At 44.6% G+C, this 24,672-nt stretch overlaps 1 protein-coding gene across 1 annotated transcript in view; it reads left to right on the top strand.

The window, feature by feature from the left end:
- Positions 1–24,672, top strand: part of LOC149341557 (arylsulfatase B-like) — a 43,343-nt gene that overhangs the window by 15,936 nt on the left and 2,735 nt on the right. The window contains exons 3-9 of the mRNA XM_089543646.1: positions 2,364–2,476; positions 3,871–3,981; positions 6,490–6,621; positions 8,321–8,447; positions 11,289–11,582; positions 13,134–13,402; positions 14,093–14,269. Of these exons, the coding sequence (XP_089399772.1) occupies positions 2,364–2,476; positions 3,871–3,981; positions 6,490–6,621; positions 8,321–8,447; positions 11,289–11,582; positions 13,134–13,402; positions 14,093–14,269 (1,223 nt within the window). The remainder of the gene's footprint in view (positions 1–2,363; positions 2,477–3,870; positions 3,982–6,489; positions 6,622–8,320; positions 8,448–11,288; positions 11,583–13,133; positions 13,403–14,092; positions 14,270–24,672) is intronic.

Raw genomic sequence — 24,672 nt, 5'->3', positions numbered from 1 at the left:
ACTTCGCCACGGCACCTCACAATGCCCTAAGAGCAAGCAAGGAGCAGTCTTCTAAGGGTGCACCTCAAGATGAAAAAGATGAGAAAGGAGTTTAAACGCGCCGCAATGTTCAGGAGGTCGTTGCCTGAGTGGACTTTCCTGATTGGAGTCGGGATGGGCCGACCATGCTGGTGCGACCACTGAGGGGACTTGAGTAGGATGGTTCAAACGTCTGACGAAAGCTCAAGACAACATTAAAGGTGCACTGAAGAGGATTCTGAACTTGTCTTTTTGCCGCGGGAACACGATCTACCCGTTCCTAGCATTCTTAGAAACAGTGACTTATTGCCCTGTGTGGCCGATTTCCCCAATTAAATCGAATTAACGTCCGGCTCCCGCCTTTTTTTTTTTGAATTCTGCCTCGTACGGTGGGCGGAGTCGACCAACGCGTGGAGCGCCTTTCACCCAGTCCCGTGGAGGCTTTGCTTTCGCTATATTTTGTTTTTTAGGTTTCCATGAATAAATAGTTTCATTCACAGATAATATAGCCGCAAAATAAGCCCGAAGAAATAAAGATACGCGCGGACTATTTGCTACTACGGACTACTACGTATTACTCCACCGATGGCAGAGCGGCAAGCCGCCACGGGACTGGGTGAAAGGCGCTCCCGCGTTGGTCGACTCCGCCCATCGTACGAGGCAGAATTCAAAAAAAAAAGGCGGGAGCCGGACGTTAATGCGATTTAATTAGGGAAATCGGCCACACAGGGCAATAAGTCACTGTTTCTAAGAATGCTGGGAACGGGTAGATCGAGTTCCCGCGGCAAAAAGACAAGTTCAGAATCCTCTTCAGTGCACCTTTAAGATACCCAAGGCGTTTCATGCAGGGAAGCCCTCAGGAACTGGTTTTAAGCGCAGAACAGCACACAAAGGAACGAAGTTGACTGGACAGAGTGCTACTAACAACTCAAGCTTGTATTGAAGGACCGCTTGCTTATATACGGCAGCTGTTTTGACCAACAAAATGAAACGGAAGACATCTCATATGAACATATAAAATCAACTGAGATCCCATCATCCCGCGAGGTGGATTGCATTATGCTGGTTTTATTGCTGGTCAAGATAACTCACCTCTTTTTTTAGAGCAAAATTGAGAAATTGCTGTCACACATGCTATAAGATTTTTCAGTCTCTTGAACTTAAGTTATTTCCCTTCCTAGTTGCGTCTTGCAGCTGTGTAACACTATGATGTTTCCAAGCGCGCGAGTGCGCATTTCAGAATCTACTGAATCATTTTACTGAGACATCTCCAAGTCTGGCCAGAATAGCGCTTGCCACAAGCCAGCGGTATGAAATATATGACGCCCTAATTTCTCACGGACCACTACTGGTGACGTCTTGAGCAAGCGACGGTCATGTCATTCGCATTCACTCTCCTGTATAATCAGCAAAGTTTGTATGGTCCATAAAAGACCTCTTTGACGCCAGCCCCTGCATTGATCGTCTTAACATTGAGCAAAATTCCATGAAGGTCGAGATAACTGCCACTTTCTTTCGGTCCATTTGATCAGCATTCTTCGTTCCTTCCTATGCTGTCCTTCTGCGCTAAAACGAATTCCAGTAATGCTCTAGCTAGCCGGCAAAAAACGCCCTCGCAAACCCTCGATAACTTCGCGTTGTCAAAAATAATTAGCTCAGGTATTTTTTGCAGTTGTGATTGGTCGCTTGCCTTCCCATTTCCTGTAACTATCGTCATGACTGACATCACAACCAAATGAAGTGTTAGAAAATATTGCCCTTCATTTGAAAAAAAAAGAACATTTTGAATTTAAAAAGAACTTTCGAAATCTCGTGGCAATGCCATACAATTACTAATAGGGGTTTGCTCTAACTTCGTGAAAGACATGAGAGCGCAAAACGGCAACACGGACAACTAAGGGAACAGGACGAGCGCTGCTCCGTGTTGTTGTTTTGCGCTCTCATGTCTTTCATGAATACGCACAAACAAGCCCAGCTTCAAGTAATTCTTTGCTCTAACTTGCAGTTCGGAATTTGCCGCTAATGTTTTGTGCATTTCACTAAGACTAGAAAACCAAGCTGGCTGCTATCATTTGAGCGCCAAACTTCGCGAAAATGTCGTTTGAGAAATACGTGATCCCAGTAAAATGTGCGTGATAGCAATGTACGCTCTAGCAACAAAAAAAAAAGAAGAATTGAGTTCTTTCTATACCTTGCAAAATCGCTCTTAGCCCATACAAACTGCCGCAAGGTCCATTCAGTGACCGAAACGACACACGCCACTTTTCTATCGTCTTTCTTCTTTCTCGGGCGCCATTCGTGTGCTGTTCCCTTCAAATTTTAACTCGAAGTTCATAATCTTGCAGGAACGCAGCATTCAAGTTTTCGTAGTGCCGATCCGGTCGGGCTAGATCCCGACTTGAAGCTGCTGCCGGAGTACCTCAAAGACTTGGGCTACTCGACTCACCTGGTGGGCAAGGTAAGGTGCGCATGCGTTGCTCGCGTAGGACGTCTTCTGTTGGGTCCAAACAAGAAGATGCGCTGATTAGTTCGCTCCATCGATTGCTTCTCTCTTGGTGCACTCGCCTTGCTGTGCCTGCTCCAGGCCTCATGACTCCCACCTTCTGGCTTAATTAGTGTGCCCTCGTTATGTGACGCTTTCTACGCGGGCGATGACGCACCAGTGCGGCTCATGCCTCAGTTGTCTAGGCTTAAGCTTAAACCATTTATCCCCTATTCTGTGGCAGTGTTTGACCGGTCCAAGAAGATTATGATGGTATAATTATAGACAATTAGTAAACTCATCTACACGCTTACACATGATTCTTCTTTTCAGGTTTGTTAACTTCAATAAATATAGGTATTGCCGCCGCTATGTTTTTACTCTCCTGCAATGAAGCCTATAAACGCAAGCACTCAGCATTCAGCCCAGTTTCATATTTCATAGACTGTCGCGTCGTCAGATTTTGGTCAACGGGAAGGCAGATTCAGAAGTGGGAAAAGATAGAGCTGAGCGTCCACAGTCAAAGCCGCCGCGCCGTCGTGGCGCATCACTGTATAGCAATTCAACTGTTCGGTAACCAGATATGGAAGAGTGACAGAAGAGCACGAAGCTCAAGTGCGATGGTCAACTGCTCCTCCAAAAACAACCCCTCCCCTTTCTTCCTAGTCGCGTCGTGCTCACTTTAGAATACGAGGCGTATCAGCTGTCACGGCAGCCGTTCCACTGCGTTGCGAAGAGCCCACCAACTTCTGCATCGGTTTTCCACACGACGAAATAGTATTACAGAAAAATTTGCTGCGAGCATATAAGCCAAAAAATGTTTGCCGTCAGGACCACATCGCAAAACAAAAAATATTGAAAAGGTTCTACTAGAGAATTGAAAAAAAATCGGGTGGCATTGAATTAAAGAAATGGTGAGCAGGGTTTAATGCCCCGAAGCGGATCATGCAATATGAGATCCGCCATAGTGCAGGGCTCCGGAGTAATTAAGATAACCTGGGTTTTTTTATCTTGCACTAGCGTCGCTCAGCACAAGGAGTTTTTTGTATTTCGTCTCTGTCAAAATTGCCGCCAGGATTCGATCCTGCGAACTTGAAACCAAGGCTACTGAGCTACCGCGGCGAGTGATTCTTTTGAATCAATTATCCAGTGCAATGAAGGTGTGTTTATGCAAACCTTCATACAGCTTAGGCGCATTCATGGCGCCTGCAGGGCATACTGATTTATTGATTGATTGATTGATTGATTGATTGATTGATTGATTGATTGATTGATTGATTGATTGATTGATTGATTGATTGATTGATTGATTGATTGATTGATTGATTTGGCACACTCATAGTAGCTGATAATTACGCAATATATCGCAGTGGCACCTGGGATTCAGCAAAGACGAATACAAGCCCACAAGCCGTGGCTTCGACACATTCTATGGAGTTTACAACGGCGAGGTGGATTACTGGACGCATTTTAGTAGAGATGTGCGTGACCTTTCTTCTTTACTGCAACAGCGCATGCCTTGCTAGGTCTTTTTTCAAACGGGGTTATTGTTTACCTGGTCCTGCTTTTATAAGTTCTTTAGTGCCTCTGTTTAGCCCAGAAACTAATTCTTAATCTCACCTACCGTAATTATGGGTTGTTAAGTAGTACAAATACCATCATTTTGCAAGCTAACCAAAGAAGCACTAGAGTAATGGCATTGGTACGGAGATAACTACCTCCTGTGCTGGAAAAACGCTTGAGGTCAGCGTCAGAGAACTGATCCCGGCTAATGCACACGTAGTGCGCCTTCCCGGCAATCATAGCTAGAGCAGCGGGGAAGAGATATGGTACCCTTGTGTTTCTGTAGAAGAGATCCACCTGTGGGAGACACAGGGTCCCGCAGCGACAGACAATGTCAGGCACCTTTTAGACTTTCATACAGGATGCACTTTTTGTCCCTGGTGAGCTCTCGATAGAATATGGAAGCACTTAAATGCCAGAAGAGCTATGGCAAACAAGCTGTCGTCACTAGCCGTCGCTTGTCGGCATCCCGCAATGTATGGGGTACCCGGTTGCTCAACTCGAACGCCGTCCTGATGTGGTGCAGACGGAGTCTGATGGTTGCGTTGGAAACGTGCAAGCATATGGCAAGATCATCACACATTTGGCTCCTGTCCCCGTCTATGGCCGCCGTTAGGACCTTAATACCCAACACGCCTGTCCGCAGATTGCGGGATGCATAACAAAGAGTCTGATCTCCCAAGATGAACTTTTGGAAACAATGCCGGGCAGTATATTCAATGAGAGAATTATTCCCAAACGCCTGACGTATTCAGCGGTTGGACTCGGCAGCTTACTAGCCCGCCTTCAAGTAAAAAAAAAAAGGAATAACTGTCGAAACTTCTATTCCTCTTTGCCACTCCACAAGATACGACTCCTATAAGGGCTGTTGTGTGTCTCTCACAATCGATTTTCCTACTTCGTAATTCATTATATATTCAGGGCATGAGGCAGTTCTTTTTCATATCAGCGTTAACTTTTGCAATGTGACGTCAAAAATGGGAAGACGTTTTGGTTACCATGTACACTTATAGTTGCTGAGTCCACTGCAAGACAAATACCTTTCCCTAAGATCCCTCATAGTTCTTATTTTTGATGGACTTCACACGCTGTGGTAGTCACGATAAGGACGACTTTGATTATGATAAATTCTGAACTTAAAACAGACTCATTTCCAGTGGTGACGAGCTCAGAATTGGAAACTGGTGCATCGCTTAGCCTTTTATGCTTCAGTCTTCAGCATGCTCATTCTTTTTAGAACGTGCCAAGAGTTTTACAATAAATATACGCGCACTTGGATTTATCTTACCGGGGAAATCTCTTCAGAAAAAAAAAGAGCTAAAGCTCAGCTTATTTTCCACATATTCACGGTGCTACCCTTCTACGCGGGTATTATACTAAGCCAACAATATTTGATGGAGTCTGCCAGTAAATATGCTAGCGCATGTATCGGACATGTCAGTGTCAGCCCTTGTTAGCTATGACCTGCAAGTTGGGCTGTGCTAATACTGAAATTCTCGAGCAACGGTTCGACTATATTTCCATCCGATCAAGCAGTTCGTATTTAAAATTATTCGATAGGAATGTAATGTATTCTCAAATTTTCGAAAATTGTTCGAAAAATCGGCATGAAGTTCGAATAAGGCATGTTGTATTTTTTTAAAGAGAGTTTCAAATTACATAAACATGTTCCACTACGACGCTGCGCACCATTCTGCTGCGACCGGCCTGCTCACAATAGAGGGTTCCGCATCGCGGCGCGGCCCGTATGTGTCACGGCTTTCGCAAAGCTTATGTAGGGCCTCCAAGTCTGGCGGCCGCGGAAGGCTCGGGCATGTTCGGCCAACTACGCCTGATCTTGGAGATCATGTTTAATATGTATTTCTCACCACTCTCATCTACTGAGATGTGGCGCTAAATTATTCACTGTCGTCACCAGAAGAGAATTTGATTTTTCTATACTATATCTCGCGATTGAAATAGAGTCAACATGCTGACTTCGCGTTGCATACCTCTAGTGGAGATCGGTGTTGAGCCTTTTGACGGCTATGGCTGTCATTCTAAGTTATAGCGTAGTATCGCAGCGCCACCGCTGGCACTTCGCTGTTTTGCACAATTTTTCGTTTGTACGAATATTCGCAGAATTAGCGCATATCGGTAAAGATATGAGATTCAAATTTCATTCGATTCTATCACTACTCGATTCTATTTTCAACTACACTTTTCCCATTGGTCTCGATTTCGGAAAACTGCTATGCGCGCATCGACTTGCAAGCCTAGACTAAAGGACCGCAAAACATCTTAGAGAAATAAATCCAACGCTTGTTACGTGTAGTACCTGTATGGCGCACTCGCAGTTGTCAATTATATCTTTTTCTTGGTGCAATTTGGCAGCAGAGTTCTCATTTTATTTTTTGTTGTAATTGTTTACCACTTTTACTCTTCAGCCTTCCTTGGACCTTTCCGGGCATGCCCTCAAGGGAAATCGGAGACCGCTGCTTGAGGAAATGGGGCGCTATCTCACAACGCTGTTAGTGAAGGAAGCTACCACAATTATCGAAAGGCAAAGCGGCGACAAGGTAAGACGACTTCACAACTTGATTATCCTTCCACTCAACGGCAAAAGTGGGAGGCAAATATTGCGGCAGTGAGGACGGCCTAATTCCGCACCTCAGGTTTCTATATATTTTTTTTTCGCGGTAATGGCTTTACATGAGATTAAACGGTGTCCGAGTTAAACGTTGTCTATATTGCCCGCTGTTGTAACCAAAAACTTTCATGTTATCCACAGACCGGCGAGAATTTTATCGAAGTGGTGAAGAGACTTATCACCTCCCTAGAATAGGTCATGTGGGGTCATGCGATCAATGTAGGCTAGATATAAGTGGCTCAGCCATAGGTGGCCCTTGGAGGGGTAGGGGAGGGTGTTAGGGGAGGGATGAAGCAGCAATCTGGCCATTTCTTCAGCCCAGAGATTGTGGAAAAGGCTTTTCTTAACATTGCTGCTCAGTTAACGATCTTGTGTCAGATGAATGTGCTACCTATAGAATGGACGCGTCATCTGATGATGACGATTGCGATTTTTTTATGGCGCAAAGGCATCTGTGGCCAAAAAGCCCCATGGCACAAGGTGCTTTCGACTTCTCGAGGTGAGGTCAAAGACCGACTTCCCAAGCATCATCTCAAGTAGACAATTAAAGCAAAAAAGCTAAAGGTGATTTTGTTCTGTTTAAATACGTAATAATGCTGAAAGAATTTGCACACAGCAGGCACTTGTTTATACATAGTGAAAATTATCCCACTGCTCCTATTCTAGTTTATTTGGAAGTTTTTTCGAAAAATGAGCACCGAAGGTAACTTTCACTTTATTCCTCATTTTTCGGTGGTGAAAAATTTCGCGATAAGAACGAAAAGCTGCTCGGCAAGCAGCTTGACGAAGATCCTTTTCCCGCTTTTTGGCAGCGTGCAGCGGTTACATATACGTTTCATGAATAAAACGCTCAACAAGGCTACACTTCTTTCCTGCATTGCAAAGAGGGCATAAAAACTAATATATGAAAGCATGTTCCTACAGTAACATCAATATTCATCTTTACAGACCTGCATAGTTTGAAGTAATTACTAGCTTTATTTGAAGAAATTCCAGCTACCGTTTGTGGCGCGATTTTTGCACAGCTAGCGAATTCATCGAAAACGTAAACTAAGCCAATTTATTGAATGTCTGCTAATATACAGCGCTTTTTTTAATTAGCAATCAAAGTAAATTACAAGAAATTCAAAGATGCACTTCTATGTCGTCCAAGCTTTTTTCTGTTGCAAAGCGCCGTGTAAGCAGTCTGAATGCCACGAAAAATTTCAAATTTCAAAATTTAAAAAATTAAAACCTTTTCTTTGTATGACATATTTTTTAAATGCTCTAGGTGCATTCAAATAATTCAGTACATATTTCCATCAAACCGATATTTCGAGGCCGAGGAGGGTGAAGGAAACTAGGAAGTGTTTTGTGAACTTCGCACTATTGCGTTAATTCGCTTCGCAAATGCAGCCAAAATACAAGTGCACAAATTAACTGCCAATTTTTCATGCTCTTGTATATTTTGCAACTTACTTCCTATTTCTAAAGAAGGCTATCTGTTATATTTTTATTGCAGCAATGTGCATTAATAAACATCTAATAGTGCTTAAAGGGTGATGATGTGGAATTCCCATGTGAATGGTATATAAGTGTCATGACATGTGAAGAGCTGCTTAGAGGCAGAGTCCTGCTTTCGTTCGCAGCCTTTCTTCCTGTATTTCGCCCCAACTGCCGTTCACTGCGGCGGGCTGAATGGTTCACTCCAAGCGCCGAAGGAGTACGTAGCCAAGTACGCCTACCTGGGCGACTACGACAGGCAAATATTTGCCGGTACGTTCCTCCCACATATGTTCGCCATTACAGGGTTGCACGAAACATACTTCGCCGAACGGCTTTTTTAATTCCATATTATAGTGCAGACCCAAACCTCATCCTTTCTCCCGCTCTCTCCCGTTAATTTCACCTTGTCACTTTTCCGTAAGTTACGTATTACTCCTTCTTTGATATGACGCATGAGCTTTGAATGTCCGCAAGGACAAGCGTCTCTTTCTTTCTGTGTCCTTGTTCTACGCTGTTTTTTTTTTTGTTATTCAGTTTGAATTGCCAGTACAAACAAAAGGTACGTGACAATAAATTATATTTTCGTACAGTATATACGACTATTTGAATTCTTAAGCTATTATATAAATGCTTACAAACGCCGTCAACTGGCGCAAGGTTTACTACACTCTGTAACGAAAGCAAGACAGGACTGCATGACGTGCATGAACTCAATTTTGTTTTGCACAGCACCCATTGCCTTATGACTATTTTCTAAGCACGCCCCCTGTTCTCCTCTCGTTGCGGTATGAACATACAATTACCACTCCAGTCATCGTTTTCTATTTTCCTCACCGTAGCGATGCCATCGTCACTTTTCGAGGACTGCTATTTTCACCCTTCCGAGTTCGGCGGAAATAGCGCCGGCAGGCTGACGCTGAATAAAATATCAAATCATATTACGGCGTACATATATGATTTTAATAACATATGCAAATGACGTTATCAAAAAAATGGATTGCAAATGCTCTTTTTTCGCTGGTTTTCGCGATTATTTTGCGCATCGCAGTTTTCTTTTAATCAAAATTTCAGTTCTTGAAAGCAGGTGCTCAAAAACTCCGCCTCTGCCCCAGGAAGATTATGCCTGCATTTGAATGTTGGGGACTGCGTTTTCATAGCACGAAACCTTTATCAGGCCTATTGAGGCGTTGGAGCCTTCTCTACATTTTGTCCTTTCTACATGCGGCGCGCTGTTTTCAGCTTCACCACATTGACCTGCACACGAACGCTGCTTCTAACCTCCTCTCTTCTGCTTAGGGACTATGCAATATTAAGATGAGCACATTTTCCCGCTAAATTAAGGAATGCCGCCCACTGCATATGGAGAGATCTTTTTGTTTATCTTTGGTGTTGTGGTGATATGGCTACCATTTTCTTTTCCGTATATTCTTTATTCTCAATCCTACCCTTGTATAGACACGATGGTAGGTGTAATGGAATAAACGAACGTAAGTCCTTTACTTTATTGTAAACAGGTTGCGAATCTTATTGCCTGAAGTTCATTGCGCCGCGCAATCAAAGAAAAGACAAGTATGCTGCAGGTGCCTCTGACGTTATCAGCACTGACCGAGGTCAGAAGGTACCGTATAACAAAATGAGTGCTACAAAATTTTCATGCCAAGTTTTTCAGGTTACAGAAATCTTTCAGCAGGTTAGGACTGTGCTGTGGGCTGCGATGACACAATGCGCAGGTCTTTAGTTTCCTAATGACATGCCTCCCCGAGTACACGGATATTCTGAGATACAGAAAAATTTAACGATCCAAATGCATTCTTTAAAATATGGCAGTCAACAGGAAAAGGTCAGTAGAAAACGTGGTCATGTTGCTTTAGCCAGTATTCTCTGTCATCAAAAGAGTAGAAGCGGGCGCGCTATTTCAGGGGTTTCCAGCTAGGTCATACGCATACACATTCTTGTTTAGATCAATCTGTACGAAGCCATCTTGTTTGCTTACATTTTCGTTCCTTTTTCTGTCATGTTAGAGAGACTACGTTTACTTCAACATTAAATTACGTCATTATCTCACACTGCGGACAGAAAAGCCGACTTCAGAACTAAACCGGCTTCTTCGCTGAAAATGCGCATGGCCACTATGAGAAGTGGGAGCTCATTTTTCTGAGAACTTTGCCTTCCGCAAACGAGAGTCATCAGCCCGTCAAAGAGCGAATTAAGTGCAAGCTGGTGCAGGAGATGTGAACCACAGTTGAGAATTATAGTTCCTAATACGAAGGACTTCAGCCGCCTAAACAGAACGTACAAAGGGAGATACGCGAGCAGTTTCATCGAAGTCTTCCGCACCGGAGTGGCGGACGTTACGAAACCGCTAAAATGCCCTGAGTGTAGGCCTGGTTTGCAACAACCTACTAATTAAATATTAACTAGTGAGCTTCAGCGGTAAACTTAAACCTGAAACCTCGACACGTTCTTCAGTTAAAGTAGTCACGCACTTCCCAATTTTGAATATTCCACAATTCTACGGTTCGGTTCATTGCAGTTTATTTGTTGCGCGAAGCCTCAGTTGAGCTTGCAGTGGGTTGTTGTCACAGCTTTCCCATGTGTACAGGCGCGGCCATAAGTAAACGGAGCACGATATTGCGTTCGAAGCGCAATCACGCTTTCTCCATCGGTAATGAAGAAGCTTTGTTTGTCTACAAGAAAGCCCGCCAACCTCCGCTACCAGCATGCACGCACCACTGCTGGAAATTTCAATTAGGTGACGCGTGAAAAATATTCGAAGACAGTTGCGTGCTCCGTTTACTTTTCTCCGCGCCTGTACCATCTTCAAAGAGGTATCCCCGAAACCAGACCACAGAAGAGTTGCGATCTGGGTCAGTTGGTACGTGGTCTCGAACAAATAAACCAGTCAAACGACGAAGGACAGAGAAGAGACGAGGCGCACACTGCGACTAGATTTGATTGTTGTGGAACGCATGCTCTGCTGGTTTCCTTGGGCGACGGATTCGTTTCAATAAAGCACAGCTGTTAGCTCCAGTCGCAGTGTGTCTCTTCCTCGTCCTTCCTCGTTTGAATTATTCATTTGTTCATGACCAGACCTCGCAACTCGCAATGCAGGCAGCCTTGCAGAGCTGGACAACGCCGTGGGCGCCATCGTGGAGTCGCTCTACAAGACCGGCCTGCTGAACAACACCGTGATCGCGTTCTCGACGGACAACGGCGGCGCGCCGGTCGGCTTCTCGCGCAACACGTCGCCCAACTGGCCCCTGCGCGGCTCCAAAGGCACCGTGGCCGAAGGCGGCGTGCGCGGTCCGGGCTTCCTCTGGACGCCTCGGCTGGCCACGCGCACCAAGGCCACCAGGCAGCTCTTCCACATCACCGACTGGCTGCCCACCTTCTACGCGGCCGCCGGTGGGCAGAGCTATTATAGCGCTGCGTAGATCGCTGCTTGTGCTATACGTGATTGGGGATAGTTCGGTAGTGTGAGGTGAGGGCTTACGTTTATCTCCAGTGGGATGGCAAGCTTATTTCGGCGCTCTGTTAGCTTTTCGCAGTGAATACACTCAGCGCGAAGAAGCAGATGAACTCCTGAAAAGTCTTCGCTACCAAGGACTTGCAGATGCAGATGCAGTTGCAGATGCGATGAAAAACACAGCTACGACAAGCATTGCTTAAACCCATGCTTGCGCACAAAGCATGTTCTCAAAATGCAAGAGCAACAGCCTGTCCAGCTTGAGAGGAAGTTGTACATAAAATATGTGAAATTGCGTGTAAACTTACCAAAGCTATTTTAATTGGATTAATTTCCTTCAACTGACTTTTTTTTTTTCAAGTGAGTTTTTTTCGGCTACGTTCGTGAAAAGCTGTGAATAAAGCCCTTGACGAGGCCCCGGCAGTCTTTGTAAGGTATAACTGAGCCCACTGATAAGAATATTCACACATTAAAATGCAAATGGCTGAAACGTATTCTAAACGTCGAACAGTACAACCAAATCAAGTAAATAGAGTACACAAATATGTTCTCTAACTGCATCAACATCTAATTTCAATGTCATGAACATTAATAGCTAGCGATAATATGTATACAATCAAATGTTCGGTAAGAAGAAATTCTTTTGTCTGTTGATTAATGAAGACTTAAAATGAAATGTGAAGAAAACTACGACGCTGAGGAAAAGGAAAATCAGGCTGCATCATTAAAAAAAAAAAACGGCGCAATGCAGTACCAGTCTGAGCATTTATGTGTTTACACTTACTTATATTTATGAGAAGATTATATCTTTTGGGTGTGCAACATGTCGTCAATGCGAAAAAAGTTCTAACCATGTGTCTGTTTGCATGTATCTACTGAGTGGTTATTTTGTTTCAGAAGCCCAGTATCTTCTACCAGAGACCTGAATTTAGAAGAAAAATCATATCACCACAAAATACGTGACTCATATGCGCAAGTAGAATCCCTATTACATTGCATGTCTAAAAAAGTCCTCGAGTATGGCCTAAGTAATCAATATTAACTATGTGGCGAATGGCTTTCATTTTCGAGAGAGAAATTCTCTATAGCTTTGTACAAGTAGTTTTCAGCCAAACTAAGGAACATTATCTCCAGAACAATCTCCAGCATACTGGGCACGAAGGGTGAACTCTCGAGTTACGTCTATTATCAAATCTGTCGTTCTGAAGAACAGGGTTGTTAGCCGCCAGGCGCAACATGCTGTCCATGCAGCAAATCGTGCTCATTAGGATGGAGTTTTGAACCTATATATAGCTGACCTGGAGGACAACGCAGACACAAATAAGGTGGAGATTGTGCTTGTCCACCCAACTCTTATTATTCGTTAGTGGGCCTCTCCAAACTTTAACTTTACTAGGCTTAAGCTGTAACATATTCTTTTAGGTTATCGAGCACAGCATGTGTACCTCGAATAATGCGCTAACGGTGTAACGTTGACGGTCTGTTTTCAGGGGGCAACATGAAGAACCTTCCCCAGATCGACGGCGTGAACCAGTGGCAGTCATTGACCCAGGGCGCCCCGTGGCCCCGCAAGGAGGTGCTGTACAACATCGACCCGGTGTGGGGCCAGTCTGCCATCCGAGGCGAACGCTACAAGATTATGGAGGACCGCAACAACACGGTCTTCCTCAACTACGAGTGGTACGACCCCGTCGGCGCCATGGCCCCCGACCACTGGAACACGCTGCACGAAGCGCGGCAGGCCTGCCTCACGGCCCAGGTGCGCCCCGCTATCCGCAAGTTCCCAATATCGGAACTACAAAGCGCTCACTGCACTTTAATAAAGATTCTTTTATCTCGAGGCTGCCATTGGTCAAGTGACGGGCTGAATATAACCTTTGAAATATGCATCGAAGTGAACTCACGATTTTCGCGGATGAAAATTTATAAAAAACAATCTGAGAAGCAAACAAAGAGAGTATGGTTGGTTGTGTTGCATGTTGAAATCTTGAACTCAAAACTTTCCAAGACAAAAAAATCACAGGACGGTTACGAGTGTGTAACGCGGAAGTCTGACCGTTAGCGGCGATCTTAAATGAAATTTTTTTCGATAAATATTTAGTTTTGCCAGTTTTCTTCTTTCTTTTAAGGTAGCAATAACAGCGTTGTGATCGCGCCGCCCCTTCTTTGCGCGAAGTTCGCCCTGTGAGACATCGCCACCGGCGCGCTCAGCAAAACACAAACACACCGAAAATCGCCGGCGGAGCCAGACCTTACTTGCGGACACTGACGGCGACGCCGTTCAACCGCAATAAGAGCCAAGAAGAGGTAACGCTCTAAAAAAGTACGCAAAAGGGACGTACAGTCCTCTGGCAACCCGCGACGGCCTAGATGTTACAACAGCCAGACATCTTATCCAAGAGAAGTGCGTACTGTGTCGACATTGACTTCACTATGCAACCTCGCGCAGGTTTTGTCATGCTTCCATGGGAAGACTCTGGAGACACCCAAAGAGCTACCTGATGCGGTGCTGACTGAAATCCTGATTCAAGGAGGGCGTTACTGCCACCCTTCCACGGGACCGTGCATGTACGACCTCGATAATGACCCCTCTGAGAGGGTCAACATCTATCGCCCTGACCACCCTGTACGTATGCTGCTGATGACGTAGTGCAACGCTTTGCATGCTTCTCGTTCAATGACACAGAATGAATCGCCAAGCGAACGCCCCGTGCAGCTTTTCTTGTCAGTTTGGGGTGCATCGGGTGCTTGAACAACGAATACGGTGCCATTGTAAGACGCTAAGAAGAGTTCCGGGACTCTTACCCCGGAGATGACAACGACAGCTGCTGCTTGAGCTGCGTTTCTTTATATTGCTGTCGGGGCCCAGTGTTGCCAAACTACGAGCACAAACATTAGCAAAGAATTTTCTAACAGCGGCGTCCCTGCTGTCCTCTAGGAATGACTTGCGAACTTTATTTTTCCTCGTTTCCTCAAAGTGGCATTTCAATAATCTCGATGGGGCACAATATCGCCGATGCTGACTGTGGTAGCTAAGGAAGGGCTTAGCTTATAACTTATAAAGAGAACGTTGTGAATGCAGATACACAAAGCACAAGTGCACTTGATGTGCCGACAAATGTTAGGCAGCGGCAGCCATACTTTCTCCAAATCCGACGGTGTGGACAGGAGGAACGCGGCACTGTGAAAGAGAATCTTAGTGATTGTGCAACGCTTCGTGATGTTCCATGCAAATGAGTCGTATCTCTTGAAGATGAAACGTGGCTACCCCCTATATTAATTATTTTTCAGTGGGTGAAAAACATTTAAAATTTCAGTTTTTTAAAGGAACATGGCATGATTGCGCACATAGACAGAAAATTATAGGCTTCCTGATGACTAATTATTCAGTTTGTCTCTAATGTTCATACATTCATATTGTGGCGCAGCGCTAAATTCGGGGACTCTTTAGCACTTCTCTCGACTCTATACAGCCATAAGAAGTCGTTACGTAAACAAATCAGGAAACTTTAGGCTATTTAACCCACTGATGCTTGCAAAACAAGCAAACAAAAGCACGCCCCCATCGTAATCATACCAGAGCTACCACGAAACATGGAAGTGTCTATCTCAAAAAAACACAGGGAGCATTCTCAAAGAAGAAAATGCGATAGTGTTTAAGTTGCTTGTCGTAGTGTCTACAAAGAGTGTCTAATGTTCTTCTGGGGATTTTCCCGCCAAAACACCGGATGGAACTTGTCCCTTTGCCCTTATATGGTAGGCATCAGTCATCGCCTTCTAGTATGATCGAGCATCTTCAATTAGATTATCATATGGATTTATACTAATCTGATTCACGAATCTAACCTAATCCACTCGCTGATCCCTATTAATTCGTTTTAATTCATTTCGCGGGGTGGGCGTACTGGGGGTCACCAAGGCCTTGTGATCATTTACGTACACCGAAAGGAACTCGCGTTTTATGTCCATGCCGATCGTCTTGGCAAGGCCGGAGTCCTCTTTAAGGCAGGTCGCCCACCTTGCGGAGGGGAACGTAAACATTTATGGCGAGGTCTTCGTTCGCGTTGCGAAGCAGTTCATAGGCCAGCGTGCCAACCTCGACGAAAACTTAGCAGTGCGGCTAGTGGGTGATTCAGGTGAACATTCAGAGCGTAAAAAAAAAAAACGTGGGTAAAAGAAAGCAAAAACATAGAGCCCGAGTGCTCGAGCTCTATGTTTTTCGTCTTGTTCATCCACGTGTTGTTCTTTTCTTTTAAACTTATGAATGTTCACGCGAAGAAAACATCATCCACTGGATCTTTGGTAATGTAGACAAAGAATCAGATGGAAAGGGCTGCGCGAAGCACATCTTCTTTCTCTTTTTCGAACGCGGCCGTGCGCTCTGCTTGCGTCTTCTTCGGAAGTCGGCACCGTGGAGAAATTGCGAACCTCTACCACATGCTACGGGCGTACTAGAAAAAGAAGGCAATATCCCCCATCCCTTCCCCAATCCCTATCCAGCGGGAGGCCGCATTGCTCAACGCAAGTCCTGAGGGATGAAAATGGCGCGTAAACATTGCCACCAAAATCGCTTCGACCAATGTATTCGGGAAATAGGAACTCCAGCCTCGGGGTTGATGCAGAATTTGTTTAACAAGCATTTACTCAATGTCTTCGTATATCAATATATTGCCACGTTCTGATGACAAAGAGGCTCCTATCATTGGAGAGGGAGTTGTTAAACGCTATAAAAAAGGTTAAAAGGAAACTAGATAAAGTGTTGCCACTAACGGCAATTTTCGCAAACAAACATGGGTGACGTCGAGAGGGTTTCTTTTTCGCGGATCCCTCGGCTAGGAGACAGCGCCATTCTCTTCCGAATGGGTTCGCAGAGTTCCTTGATGTCACGAGCTTGATTCGGCTCGGGGAGAAAACAAAAACTTCCTTTATTTTAATGCGCCTTCTGATGCCGCACAAACCTCAACATACACATAAACAGCTACAGAATCAATTTCGACAAATAAAAAATTGGATGGAACTGTCCTAAGTGTTCCTATAGGGCTAAAGGTGCGTCCATTAATAAGCTCCCTCCCTTCAAGTCTCGTTTGTTGGTGGCGGTATGTTGTTCAGGTGATTACGCGGTTCGCTCTTATTAGCCGTCACTCGACGCAACCGACCTTTACACCAATTAAGTGCGTATCATGGTGGCATGACGTGACTATGACGTGGTCTTCGGCGTGCTCGGAAGCCGCGATTTCTGATGGGCGCTGTGGTTCTGAAAGACAGGCACCAAACACAAATAAAGAGAGCTAACGTTGTATCGTTCTACACATAGGCTCCAAAGGACCCGAACCATAAAATTCCATGTGGACCTAGCTGAAGAAACCTGTATACGCCCTAAATGCTGGTTTGGTCACCCTGCAAATATCATATCAGCTGAATTTTTTTTCCTTAAATATCTGCGGGTGCGCAAAACAGTCGCCTAAATCAAGCACCGTACTATGTAAAGAGCTCCTTCTTTCAGGACACAAAAGATGCGCTCAATCAGTGTTCCCGTGGAGAGCTTATCGATCCGCTTGGTCTTAAAATGATCCGTTGAGACCGCTCCCTTTTTCATTCAAGTGTAAGGAAAGGAAAAACAGTATGAATAAAACTTTTCGTAGAAGCACGGTAGACCACATCTAATTAGTCTGCATGCCTTCTTGTGATGTTAACACTGTCCTGTTCTCCTTAGCTGCATTATTCATTTTCTGGGATATTTGGAGGCAAAATTGTGCACCTGAAGAAAAAACAGCCGAGCGAAACCGCTACCTCTCGGAGGTCAGAAAATTGCGACTGAGTGTTTGGTTGAGCAAGTTTTTCGCTTGTCTTCGCCGTGGGCCGAAAGAGGTCCATTTCGCTTTTCGATATCGATTACGGACTTCAATTTCGCTTCGTTCTGGGTCGGCATAACCTGGGGCTACGCTTTCCTTTCACCGCACTTCCGTAAACATTAGATAAAGGTCCCCATTCTGCTTGACAAAAGGACCAGCTTCTGCAAACAATTCTGCAAGCCGGTGGAGCATAATGCTTGGAAGGTACATTTCGAAGAGATACATTTTCTTTCTAGCAATGTTTCAAACAGCCGATTAGGGTGAACAGACACAACTCCAACACAGCATGTGATAGCATAAGAAACCTGTTATGCATCATAGCACGTGGTTCTAACTGGATTTTCCCGCTCTTTCTGTTTTCCCGCCATTTTTCCCGCTTTTGCTGTTTCCCGCCTTTTTTTAGAGGATGACGTCATCTGTGGCGTCACTTCCTTCGACCAGTCAGCTAATATTATGACGAATGCCCCCAGACACTGTTTTCTTTTTCCCCAGTGTTGCTTCTAAAGCTGTCAAACTGAAATCTCATACGGCGATGTATTTAAGACGAATTCACCAACGTAACTATTTTTGCTGTGTTGGCGCATGCAGTCTGTGCACGTGTGTGCAGTCTGGACGTCTAACTACGCTCGTGTCGCTTCTTGAGTGCCATGAGGCTTCCCCGCAGTACAACAATGGTCCTGCCTTTGGAATAACTTGTGTTCTGCGTTCTATTCCATTTGCTATCTAACAACAGTCATGTGCAACATATGGTTATTTTTTGTTCTTCAGTTTTGTTTTTTTGCTACCCTCTTTCCTTCGCTGACGTCCTACCTTGTACTGCTGACCGCTGCCAAATTCTTGCACTGACTAATGGGCTTGTCAAGCTGTTTCCACACCATTCTCCTTCCTTGTCCCCAAGCAATGTGAAAAGAATAAACCAGCTTCAGCTAACCAACGCAGCTGAAGTTAAAAATTGAGGGGAGACGGCTCTTCAGCTGTGCAAATTGTATGCTTATTTCTTTGTCGTAGAACTTAACGTGGATATGAACACGACTCTTCCTTCGAGGCATGCGGGGCTGTGCATCGGGAAACCTGGGCCTTTCCTTATACAAGTTTGTTTTTTTTCTCAATACAGGGACCTGAAAAGATACGAGAGAATGCTTTCAGGTTCTCCTTGGCGTCAGATGTCCTTTTCTTCTTGCATTTATGTTTTAGTACCTCTCTTGAATCCCAAAGCATACGCTACTTTTCTCAAGAGCTCGCCTTGAAAGTCAAATACGTTCTTAAGGTTTAGCGCGATGAACTGCAGATTAAAACGAGGTCTTCGGTTCTTCCGCGGAGATGAAAATAAAGAAAGCGTCGAACGTTACGGACAAACCAGTTAGTCTCGGGATGCGGTATTGCTGAAGCACCCTAGGTGACAAAACGTTAATTAACGAAATAAAGGCGAGATTTTCTTTTCTTTTTTTCACAGTCGGCCCCCATAACAATGGCGTGTAAAAACCCTAACAATGACGAAGCAGTAATCACACTGCCCTGTCATGTCCAGTGTTCTGGAACAAAAAGTTACAATATTGAAATATTGTAAGGTATTGTTATGGAAATACTGAAGGTAATGGTTCATTCTTTCGATGCGTAGCAAAATCTTTATTTTAAAGTTTTCCTGTCGCTCGCATCGAACAATTAAGACTGGCATAGAAAAGCAATGGGGAACGTTTCTGACGATAACAAGAAGGTTATAGCAAAAAAAACGCAAGCCTGCCGACGGGTGGTCTGCGGATATATTGATTGTTATAATTAAATCTTACAATATATGAAAACATTTTGCTCATAAACTCCTTCTCGATGAAAAATGCCTTTATCGAGAATTGCTGGGTATGCTTAAATCAGGAGCTAGGGTGCTGAGTACGGTCTGACACTCACTTTGAGCGCCGCCGTGCGAAGATAACGGATGAGGCTGGAAGTGTTATCACGTAACAGCTTGCTGGGGCGCTATTTATATCGTATGAATGGGCAGCAATTGATGGAATCTTCAGAACAAACCGAACACAGTGCGTTAAGGAGGTTTTTAGCCGCAGAAACAAATGTTAAGTGCGCAAGACATTGAAAGACACCAGTAATATCTTCTTTACGCCTATGTTTCTAAGAACTTCTTCGATAAGAATCGCTCTATTAATGGGTTAGCATTAGAAGGGTCTATGCAAGCGTATATGGTGAGCGCCATCTGTCAGTAGCCAGTGGAAAACAGGTTGGCACCTGCCTACCACGGCAGGTAGCAGTATAGAGAGATGGCAGTGTGCCATCACAAATAAACGAGCTTTCATGTGTTAATCTCGAACATAATGAACCTAAGCATGCCACCTCAAATATAACGAACTGTATTGACCTCGGATGTAACGAAGTTAATGTGTTGACCTCGATGTAACGAAGTTAATGTGTTGACCTCGGATATAACGAACTGTCTTGACCTCGGATGTAACGAACTTAATGTGTCGACCTCGGTTATAACGAACGCGAATGTACCACCTCTAACATAACGAACTTTAGCGTGCCAACTTCCAATATAACGGGCGCTTGGTTGCTAACGCATTGAAACAATCTAGCAGGGATCGCCTAAAAATACCCTTGTCAATTAATATTCATTCCTTATTACTGGCGCGACCTTTGACGTTCCCCCAAGAAGGGCCATCGACCTAATAAATTCCCAATCTAATCAATGAATTGCAATCAGGCATTGCATCCATTAATCGCATTGTTCGCTGGCCACTGTTTCATCGCGAAATTCGCTCAGTTAGCGACCGCATTGCTGCACCACGTCAGCCGCAAACAGTCCAATTTTCCATTCACTTATTCGCTTAAAGACACTAGACCCCTTCGGGTCCTCATATAAGTATATCGGCATTTACTTTTCGCCTAATCTATAATGGCCAACCGAAATATAAAGTGATTATTAACGCTTCTCGTACACTAGGCTATTAAAAAGTAATCGTCGGACCATGTCCACATCTGCTGGGCACTTCACATCCCGTACATATATTCACCCCCAGCTAAAATACGCATCCTCCATCTGATCACTCAAGGACTATTCGATTTGCTTGAGCGCATACAAAACCATACTACCCGTTTTATCAGTCGATACTTCAACCAAGGCTACAGCGTGTCACCAATGCGCACTGGTTGCATGCGTTCCCAGACAACCTCAGAGCGTGGGGGGGGGGGGGGGGGGGGGGTTGCGGTCTCGGTCTCTCAGGAGATGTCATCCACTCAGCGTTGCAAGCTCAGCCAGAAACCAGCCACTAACAAAGGGGGGTGGTCGTTGAGTGCCCAGCTTTCGCCGGTCGCTAGCCGGAGAATGGGTTGGAGTCAAATGTTCACAAACAAAACAAACTTTATATTGCAAATTCTAATCACTCGTAAGGACACATTCACAGTAATCTACAAAACAATGGAACACAATGAATGTAATGCTAGAGAGAGGCTGCAATGCAAGACGGATCTTGCACCTAAATTGCACTAATACGGGCGCTAATACCGGGCACTGCGACAGTCGGACGAGCGGAGGATCGCGAATGGGGCCGTTCTGAAGACTGGAGCGCGCTGCCTTGCAGGTCTGTAGCTGGGCGAGTGGCATCGACCCGAGAGTCGTGCGGGAGTGCTTCTTCAAACTACAACTACGGCATGGGCTGACCGACGGCGCTGAACGTCGTTCGTATATAGGGCGCACCGCGTCTTTTCCTTTCTTCGCTCCAAGGCAGGCGCACACATACACACAGTATCAGCTGTACTCTCTCACCCTCCCGCCGAGACACGCATCGCCATTGGTCAGGCGAGGAAACGGTTTTCCAGGTGGTTCGAATTACTTCTCTTCGTCCCGTGCAGAGGGCATAGCACAGCACGCTCAAGGTTACGCACTCTTCTTGGGTAACCGGGGTTGGTTTCTCCAAGGTTCTCGATCCACATGTGCGCCGATTTTTGTGACAGCGCCACCAACGTTAACCCACCAATGCCACTTATTTGCTGGGAACTTCGCTGAACAATTCCACTTCTGTAGAAAGTGCTGACAGGTAAAAGCAAAGTGCCAAAAACTATATTCACTTCACCTAAATGGGCTTTTTAGTTCGTATAACAAAATCGTTTCACTATTCCTCCATTAATATTGGCTGTCATCCCATGTACCTCACAGATCATTGAACATATTGAGCTCGATCAGTTCTTAAAATTCAACCTTTATATTAATGCATTAAAGAAGAAATCTGCTTTCGCTATTACAGTGCTTTTAAAAGTCAGTCATTATTTTCAGTAGTCTATATTTATCATACTCTACTATTCCTTTATTCACAGTCATATCAATGCATCCTTACATGGGGGCTTACGTTTCATAGTCACCTATCGCAGATGCAACAACTCTTCTCTTCCCCTTTCACGGTGCAGAGTACTAGGCCAGATATCCATTTTTTTGGCCGACGTCTTTGCTCTTTCTATCATTAAACTTTTTCTCTCTCTCTCTATCTCAAAAAACAGGATATCAGAATCATAATGCATAGCGAATATAACTCTCACACGGCCTCACTTTATCACTTTCTGAGAATCAAGCCAATAAATGTTATTTCACTTTATCGCTTTCTGAGCATCAAGCCAATAAATGTTGTTTTATAAGACGTGGTACACGAATAACAGTGCCTCGTGCCATAAACAGCCCTAGTCTAATTTTTATAATCTCAGAACATCGTATAAGCAAACGGAACCCTACGTATTTTTGAAGTTCATCACTTTTTACTTACGAAGATTCCTAGAAATTATGGTGAATAAACTATTGCTTTCACAGTGATTAAACTCTCGAATGAGCTTTCATACTGAATTAAACCATCGTGCTCTCTGTGATTCTCAAGACATCTCTGAGGCAGCGCATTTTTCAACAATCAACTAGTGTTATAGATTTGCACATTATATGTGAGTAACTGCAGTTTTTTTATTATTCTCGAATTCGCTCATTGAAGCATTGTATTGTGTTCGGATTTTGTCTTTTGTGTGTGCCATGAGGGTCGAATGAAGCGCGAACAGAATAAGTGAAACGTCAACACAAGGTGTGAGGACTCTGTGAGATTGCAGGTCTTATTTTAAATAAACACAAAAGTACAAACAATAAACGAGGCGGATTTTATCAAAAAGGAAACCAATTTCAATATGAGCGAGAAAAAAAAGGAAAGGAACAAGAGAACAACGCAACAACACACGGGAAAAACACACGGCGAAACAGAACAAGGTGCTTACGAAAAATGCAGAGAAGAGAGTCAGAGGAAAGTCACACTACTTGTCTTATTCGAGCAACGAGCGGCGAGGACTGGCTGCGTGTCGGGTAGTCAAGGAGTCTCTTGGCGTTCCAAACGCCGATGCAAGGCTACCGCAGCGTCAGCGTTCGTGGGCTCCCGGCACGGTTTCCAGGTCTGGTATCCCGCAAAAAGGTCACGTAGGCGCCCGAAGCGGCCTATGTAGAGCAGCTGACGGATGGACGGAGAAGAGTAGCGCCTGGGCCTGGTGGTTGAGGCTCTCGACGATGGATGTCCAGGTCTGGTGGCCCGGACGTCTGCGGCTAAGGCCCAAGCCCGGAACTCGGGAAGCCAGCAGAACTCGTCCACGTCCGTCGCCCACCGCGCTCTTCTCTTCTCTGCCACGTAATCCTGTACCACCTGTCCCGGCGTACCCCTCAGCACGCGCTCCACGTGCTTTGTCTTCTCCTCACGAACGCCGCTGGGTGGCGCTATCTCCTTACACAAGGGAACAAAAATATTCGGTTCTGAAGATGGTATACAGGCTGAGTTCATATAAACTTTAACGCAACGATCTTCGACCATACAATTGAAAATCAAGTGCACTAGTGTTCACCTTTCTCCGAATGATGTCTTCTGCCGCCGCGGTGGCTCAGCGGTTATGGTGCTCGGCTGCTGACCCAAAAAGACGCGGGTTCGATCCCGGCCGCGGCGGCTAGAATTTCTTTGGAGGAGAAATTCTAGAGGCCCGTGTACTGTGCGATGTCAGTGCACGTTAAAGAACCCCAGGTGGTCGAAATTTCCGGAGCCCTCCACTACGGCGTCTCTCATAGCCTTAGTCGCTTTGGGACATTAAACCCCATAAACCAAACCAAACCGAATGATGTCTTCTCGTTTTTCTGTTTACGTTTTCAAAGCCTTGTTTTCGTTTCTTTTCACGCTGACTGTACCTTTTTTAACTCACTGAACATCGTTTAGTCGTATGATGAACCTTTACAGCAGCTTTTGTTCGTACTTTATTTTTATCTCCATGCTATTTCTATAATTTAGATTTGTTTCAGGTAATTGGATTATTGACGTGCAATTTATTTGTTTGCACATTGTGTGCTTAGTTTCTCGTTGCCCGAATACTTTGATTTGTTTTCCATGCACAATGATAACGAGAGGCTCCAATGCAGTATCGGCTTCGGTACCCCTTGCTCTATAATACTTTCCCATTTGCTCCACAGCTACCATCAGAATTAATCAACTTTCTCTCTCTTCATTTTAAAAAAAGTTTCTATTTGTCTTCAACCTTTCGGGCTGATATTCCTATTCGTGCGCGTTGTTCCTTTCGATCGCCTTTTGTTCTTTAGCGCTGAAAATAAAAACTAATTAGATACTTTTGATCATTTAAATAAAAAAAATCCTTTCTGCTCTTTTTCTCTGCATCAATTTCGATGTCGCGCATTGCTATAACGATGACCCGTTCTGTGCAATACAATGAGACGCATCAGAATTCCAGTAAATTGAGTAATAGTTCCTGCTAAAGATAAATAATTTCTGAAAGCTTCCTGTGCTTCTCCAGACGTTTTTTTTTTCTTGTTTTTCTTGTTGCGAAAGCTTCTAATAGCTTAGATAAGCTGGCTCACTCACGTATCATTAAAACGGCAGTTTCCGTTCTATAGTTCCAATGACAGCTATACTCGTTCTTAGGCGCCATTACGGAAGACTGGGTATTGAATATTAAATAAGCTTTAAGGCCGCTTCTCCGATTAGATTCAGTTAAAGCCCCCACGAAACGAGGAAACATTCTGAAGCCTTGGGGCAATGAAGCCTAATTGGATATTAACGTCGGCCACCTTAGAGAAGAAATAAAAGAACAATTAAGAATACAGAGACAACGAGTTTTATTTTTTCTTTATTAAGACACTTCCTCGTTGGTGAAGAAT

This window comes from Amblyomma mixtum, chromosome 5 (assembly GCF_055824585.1).
Source record: "Amblyomma mixtum isolate Tamu chromosome 5, ASM5582458v1, whole genome shotgun sequence".
Taxonomy (NCBI): Eukaryota; Metazoa; Arthropoda; class Arachnida; order Ixodida; family Ixodidae; genus Amblyomma; species Amblyomma mixtum.
Note: the sequence above shows the minus strand (reverse complement) of the source record. Positions and strands in the feature narration are given on the sequence as shown.